This window comes from Pterocles gutturalis, unplaced genomic scaffold, assembly GCF_000699245.1.
Source record: "Pterocles gutturalis isolate BGI_N339 unplaced genomic scaffold, ASM69924v1 scaffold3003, whole genome shotgun sequence".
Classification (NCBI taxonomy): domain Eukaryota; kingdom Metazoa; phylum Chordata; class Aves; order Pterocliformes; family Pteroclidae; genus Pterocles; species Pterocles gutturalis.
Window position 1 is genome coordinate 9,334 of NW_010122716.1, and position 7,363 is coordinate 16,696.

Genomic DNA, 7,363 nt, shown 5'->3' on the forward strand with positions numbered 1-7,363 from the left:
ACTCTGGCTGCTGTTAAATTAATTTCATTTAACTGTTTAAAAATCATAATAGTTTAGTATTTTTAGTCTTGCAAATATTCCAATTTTAAACATGTAACCACACTGAAAATAGCAAGTGACCAACATTTTAAGTAAGGTTGTTACAAATGTTATGTTTGTAACTTAAACTACTGCTCTTCCTGCACTGTTGTTACTACCCCAAGGTCACTAAACAGTCTGGTTGTTCAGCATCACTGGAACCACTACAATTATACCTTCTAATTAAGGCAAACAGTGTAGTTTTCCAATTTTTAAAACTCTTTTGTGCAGTGCTTACTTATATTTGTCAGGATTTAAATGACTACTCTGATGTCAGGGAGTAAACGCAACATGACTAAAATTTGTAATGTGAAAATCTAGAAAGAGCTTCCAGGGGTTTTTGGACAGTAAATTGCAATTTTGCCAATAAATAAGGCTTCATTCTTTCACTTGTAGAGAGATTAGAGGCTGATGTGCATATTCTGAATCTGTGTGATTCTGTATGGTTTTATTGATGAAAGGAATTACTCTGAATTACAAGGTAGAAGATCTGATACTTAGTTTAGAAATCTCATTTACAACAAAGCCAGTGATTATATTTTTTAAAGAAGTAATTGTAAATTATTTTAATGGCGAAAAGTAATTTTCTTTGGCTTCATATGTGACTGTTCCATGGACCACTGAAGTTTTGTAGGGAATTAATAATCAGTCTTAGATAAAACAAGTCTAAATTTAGTAAGTAAGTTTTAGTAAAAAGCAAGTTGCCTTAAGATAAACCTGTATCAAAGGACTTTCAGTGTGAGCCTCTCAAAGGGAAAAGAAAAGATAACAATAATAGAACAATTTTGGAAAAGTTTGAGAAAATCTAAAAGTTGCATAGAGGCTGGAGTTCTTGTGATTAGACCATATTTTACTGTACATTCATTATATTGTTTTGATTTGCCAGAAATCTTTTAGTCCTTTAAGTGTAAGTATAAATAGTTTGTATTTTATAGTACATGCCTTTTGAGAGACAGAATATTACAGAGGCCAAAATTTAGGATTTCTATGTTTAGCCTTTAATTTTTTCTGTCTCTTTTGGAAAAGGCTCAGAGGCTGAGGGGCACTGTAACATTAAACATACACAAGTTTTCTGCAAGTTAACTTAGACTGATATGGGGTGAGCAAGTGAGGAAGCAGACACTGGATTTCTCTCCTTTCATTCTTTTCAAAATGCTCTAGTGTCCATGAATATACCTGGTACTGCACCTGCCGTGACCAGCTGAACTGTACAGAAGTATGAACACGTATATTTTTTTCTTAAATGCTTTTATTTTGGCTTGGAACTTTTGTTCAGCTACAGACTAGAATTTCTTGTTTTAGAAGTTTCTGCTTACCGTTTTGGATTCATTGCAGTTACTTACTGATTGTCTTAGGTTTGTGTTAGCCTAAAGAGTTTCTCTGTCACCTACTCTAGCTATGTGATATCTAAAACTACAAAAGTAAACTATCTCCTAGCCTGTGGTAGGTTTTCAGCAGTGGTTTTCTCTTTTCCCTGTGTAGATTGTAGAAAATGGTTTTACCTTCACCCCATCCTTGCTGTTACTCCTCAGACTACATCTCTTCCAAGTGAAATGGAGGGGGGAGGGGAGGATATGCTTATCAGAACAGCTGGGATGCACTGGTGACCTGAAGATTTTTGGCACTGTTTCCCTTTTAATTTTCCTTTCACTGGGAGATCACTTCCAGCTGAACCCTCTCAAACTCTTTGGGTGCTGTGTGTTAAGGTCAGTGAACTGCCTTTTTTAAAAGCACTGATGCCCTGGCACTTTGTGAATGGGGATATGTGTTTCGCCTGGCTAAATAATTCCAGTGACTGGTTTTTAGGATCACAGCAAAACACGAACTTTGTGTGAACTGAAAGTTGTGAAGTACAGCATGATGCTATCAAACAGATTGAATAATAGTGAAACAGCTCCATTTTCGTATAACTGCAAATAAATTGCTTTCTATTCATATTCGGTTTGGCTATACATACCTAGATGCAAAGTCTTCATGTTAGAAATAACTGGAATTATGCTGAACAAATTAATTTCTGAAAGGAAGCAGTGATAGATTTCCTAGCATGTAGAAGATGTTTTGGGATTTGGTTTTTTTTTTTTTTCTTTTCTTTTTTTCAGAATTAGTGACATTTGTCTTGCCATTGCCTTTTTTATTTTGGGGAATATTGTTCAACTGTCTCTTATTACTGCCAGAGCAACCCAGACCAACCTCTACCAAACAGCATTTAAGCAGTCTGTTTGTGAGAAATTAATTCTTGCAGCCAATGCTCTGCAACTTTTTCAAATTTTGGACTGTTCATGCCTTTAAACATGGCGTGATTACATCATGGCATAATCAGTCTATTTTTACATAAAACAGAGATTGATATAAACATTTGTTTATATTTTTAATTTTAATCTTTAAGTTGAAACTAAATTCTTTTCCCTTAATTGGGGCGTTTTACAACTTAAGACAAACACAAGAAGTATCCAGCTTTTTAGTAGTCATTCTCTTGCTAAATCCTGTGCTGTTGATTTAGTATGAAAATTTGATTGTGTTATTCAAAAACTACTCAGTTTTTATTCTTAAAAACAGTGTGTTACAGCATAGATAGTGACAGATATTCTACCCTTCATCTCTTTCTTCAGATTTAGACAGCTATTCCCTATTCATGCCTATAATATTTAGATTAGGATATGAACACTATCAAGAACTAATGCATATGTTGATTGTAAGTAATGTCATAGGCAAACTTCACAGCAGTACTGTTTTATTTGCTTCTCGTTGCTGCTTTTCTTCCTTCTCTGTATTCTTTTTCTTACTGTTAAAAGCTTTTTTGAAAAAAAGGCATGTATCAGCCACTTCTGATACATAGTTGGTTTAGTGATTCATAGTATTTGTTATGCATATTTTAATAAAACCCTGATAGGTTCGTGTTTAAATTTGCCTGCTGCTTTCGGATAGTAGTTGTATATTTCTGTAATCTGTCAATGTAGAAAGTATTTGGAGAGCTCCTAAAACTTCTAGAGTCTGTGTATCTGCATCCTTATAAGATGGAGAAAAGAATGGTGTCAAAAGTAGTGTTTAACTTTCTGTCAGCCTATATGTAGCAGGATGCCAGTGCTTGTGCATGCTTTACTATAATAAAACCATACTTGGAATTAAATTGCAATGCATTAATGGAAATACTGCATGTAAGAAAATGTCCATATAATTCCCAACAGTCTGTACCAAATGCCAGTTAACCATGTTTATTTATAAATATGCTATGTGAATGTCTGTCTTTTTTGTTTGTCTCTTTCTTTGGTCAGATTTCCACATAGAAGAGGCTATGGAGTGGCCTGGGTTAGACCTCAAACTAGGACAAGTTTCTGGGTTGGCTCTGGACCCTGAAAATAACCTAGTTATCTTCCACAGAGGTGATCATGTTTGGGATGAGAAGTAAGTTGATACTCTGCCGCATGGTGTGTTAGAAGGTCAAATTGGTGTGTGCTGTTTGTCCTTTTCCATTTAAAATTCAGTTCTTTGGCTGAAAGTGCCTTCGGGAGTCTCAGAATGGAAGTGGTGACTGACAGTTCAAGATGATGGGGTTACTTGGGGTTAATAGGTCTTTAGACAATAACAATGTGCCTCTAGAGAAAAAGAACATTGTACATTAGAACCTTAAACTGTACAACCATGTTAGTATGATATACACTGAGATTAATTATCCCTGTTTCTCCATGTTTTTTGCAGGACTAATTAGCATGGGCGAATGATGTTATAATGTGGTATACTACTGTTAGCACTTGGGTTTAAGACAGGCAAGGCTAGCTCCAGTATATCTTCATTCCTTTTTGTGTTTCCATCCACCAAACAAAATTGGAACGTTACAAGGCGCTCTCTCAAAACAGGCTTTGTTCTACTAATTTGATAACATTTTCTGCATGTAGAGTCACTCAAAACAAAAAAAAAGTTTAAACTTTATCATGGCCATTTTTCTAGTGTTTATGAAGTAGTATACTCAAAGGTATATTACTTTAAGGACAGAATATTCCAAATAAACAATAGTGTCCTTATTTGTACAGTGTCCTTATGCCTTTGAGCTTAAAAATAGTATGTCTAACTGTTTAGATGGACACTTTGGAAAAAATTGCATGAAATTGTAACAGAACACTGTGAGGAAATAGTATTAGCCTGTAACAGAATATTATGTAGTACCCTTTTTCATCTTCCTTCTAAGTATCTGTTCTCCATATATATAACAGTAAACAGTAGGGTTTTTTTCAACTCCTGATCAATTCATTGTAAGATAACATAGTTTCTGAAAGTTAGAGGGGGCAGCTTTCTCAACCTTATATTAACAAATTATGCTTAGAACACCGTTTTATGAAGGAAAGTAAGTTTTTTGGGTTTTTTTAGGTAGATAACATAGTGCAGCAGATAAGGCAATAATTTGTCACGTGCATTGTGTCAGTGACCTCTCCAGTGAATATAAAAATAGACTACAAAATTTGAAAGGATGATGCATGCTCCAAACTGGTATTACTCAAGCTTTAAGTACAGCTGATACTGATTTTTTTTTGTCCTCCTACACATGAACGTAAGTGCTGTACTTTGTGTCATTGAAAAAAGAATTAAAAAAATATTTTAAAATAGGCTGCCACTTGTATTCATTTCTTGCTTTTGAAATGTGTATTTTTGAGTGTCTGGCAACTGAGGTATACCCACAACCCAAAACACAAAACTGGAGTTTGAGACCAAGCAGTGTTTGCAGAGCGTACAGATTTTAAACAAAACAAAAAAACCATTAATGTCCCTTAAAATAGCAAGTGAGCCTAACGAATCAACCATGTCGAGAGACAGATTGAACTTCAGCTTTCTTATGGTGTGGGGGCAGAATATCGAAGCTGTGGTCTGGAGTTTGGAAATCCATGTACCTGCCAGCTGTGGTGGGTAGCACAGGTTCACCTAACTCAGCCCTGACCTTGACAGCAGCCATTGTTCATATTCTGAGTATTTCTAGCCTGTGATTATCCAACTTCCCAGAAAAATGCTTTATCTTACACTTAGCATCTGTACATCAGTCATATATACCGTCATGTGGGGATTGAAGTTGGAACAGAGTAAAACTGCCTGGCCTTGTAAATATGATCAGAAGCATTCAGTCCCAGATATGTAACCAAGATGTAAGATGAGCTACTGTTAACTGAAGCGGATTATAGGCCTTTTGTAAAGATAACTACACATGAAATCCTAATTCATTTCAGAGGGATTTTGTTCGCAACGATGGGGTTTTTTTTCCATCTTCTTCTTCTTGTGGAGTACAGTTAATCAATATATAGGAAAGAAGGTGTTGGTAGGAACCCTTAAATCAGACTAAAACTTCTGTAGGCCTGTATATAAAGAGTATTGTGACTTTAAAAGAATATATTTGGAAAACATGCCTGTGGTTAAACTGTTGTTCTATAGCTTGTGGCACAGAGAAGAGGCACACAGAAGTGTGCTCAGCCAGTCACCCTTCCTTTTTAATCTTTGGAAGATTATGTCCATGGGCATATGAAATAGTCTGGGGACCCTTTCATGGGTTGTGCTGAAAAGGAAGGAGTATATGTGTTCTAATTTTTCAATAAAAAGGAATAAAAAATGAGGACTTAAAAGGAGTTTATCATGAGTATTGTATGGGGGAGGGACAAGAAGTTGTTAGACTTATAAGCTAATGTTTATTGTTAGCTGCAAATATACAGTTGAGTATAATATTCCTTACCAAATCATCAATGTGAGTAATTAATCAAGCCGGAAAACCCAGAATTTATTTTCTCTCTTTCGATGCTTTACCAGCATAGTATAGAAACAAATTAAACAAAAATTATCTGTGCTGTTAGGCAATTTACAAATGTTTCCAATGCATTATTCATATTTATCGTAAAAACTGGATCATCATTCAACTAAATATAGCTGTATGACTGGTCTGTGCTGTTTTATAAGGGAACTTCAGTCTGCTTTAGAATGCAAAAGCAGTAATACAATGACAACCCCAGTAGCAGCTTTTCAGTGGCTGTAGCATTCCTTCTATGCGTGATTAAAAAAAAAAAAAATCCTTTGAAATAAGACAGGTTCTTTTTACCACATCTTCTCCTCAGTTTCACTTTAATCTTTACTATATGCAGCGTGTGCTGTTCAGAATGAAAATAAATTAGAACGATTCAGCTGGCTGAAGAATGAATGAGTGGGAAGTTATTTTGCATTTTGTGATGAAAAATATATACATAATAAGATAAACTACATTCTTGTTACTGCATTCTTAAAAAGCTAGGGCAGCTTGATTTAGCCTGAGCACAGTACCACAATGCTGATGGATACTGATCAAGAATAGAGCTCGCAGTTGTGCATTCAGGGGTTGTGAGATCAGGTGGACTGTCTAAATTGAATATGTAGCCCATCAGAAGGATGTTAGATTTAGCAATAAATTGTTTGCAATAGTGTGAAGTGGTGAGCTAAGAAGTAGAAAAATACCTATGGCGTTTGAAATTAGAAGTAGTGACATATGCAGCGTATTTTAGTTGTCTTTTAATATCAGACTGCAGAACCTGTTAGAAAACCATGCTGCAGAACAATATGACATGTAATAATAAGGTATTTACATATTTTGTTTGATTGGTTTTGGTCTTCCTTCTTTTAAGCTATCAGTAGTCAGCATCGTTTGTGTCCTGATTTATCAGTTGAAACAAAGGAACGTTGACTGCCTGGGAAATTGGTCTCAAATGCTGGGAAGGAAAGAATGACTGGGATTCTGTAGCATTCCGGTCTTCCTTCTAGAAAAGGAAATTTGACAGGGAGAAGATGCATGAAAGATCACTCTCCTAAACTCATTTCAAAGTTCACTAGGCTTCTCTTCCATGAAATACCATACAGTATCTATCTTATTTACACTGAAAGCACTCAATTCCCAGAAGAACTGGGTAGTTGTTAGCAAGGAATACTTAAAAGTCTAGACAGCACTGTCACTGAGAATGAAAATCATAAGAAGGAAAGCCAATCTTTTTTTTAACGTTGTCTAGGTAAACAGACAGTTCTCCGGAGATACAGTCTTGTTTTCTTTGAATTTTTTTTGTACAATACCTACCATCACCAAGGTGGTCTTCTGTGATTAGCTGTGCTGATTAATAGCAACATTAATAATAATATTAGTTCAGTGTGTCCGGTGTTGGTTCTCCAGCTGTAGTCATACATAGCAAGTCCTTACAAGCATTAGACTCCTTTTTAAATAAAATTGTTGAAAACCAAGAGAACATCTTGTCATGGAAAATTACTGTCAGTACTAGTAAAGAAGAAAACAACGTCT

The 7,363-nt window shown here is 35.4% G+C and overlaps 1 protein-coding gene across 1 annotated transcript in view; it reads left to right on the forward strand.

Moving 5' to 3' along the window:
- The window catches only part of PAM (peptidylglycine alpha-amidating monooxygenase), a gene marked incomplete at its 5' end in the record, with an annotated part of 24,857 nt that overhangs the window by 2,146 nt on the left and 15,348 nt on the right, over nucleotides 1-7,363 (forward strand). The window contains one exon of the mRNA XM_010077594.1: nucleotides 3,351-3,480. Within this exon, the coding sequence (XP_010075896.1) occupies nucleotides 3,351-3,480 (130 nt within the window). The remainder of the gene's footprint in view (nucleotides 1-3,350; nucleotides 3,481-7,363) is intronic.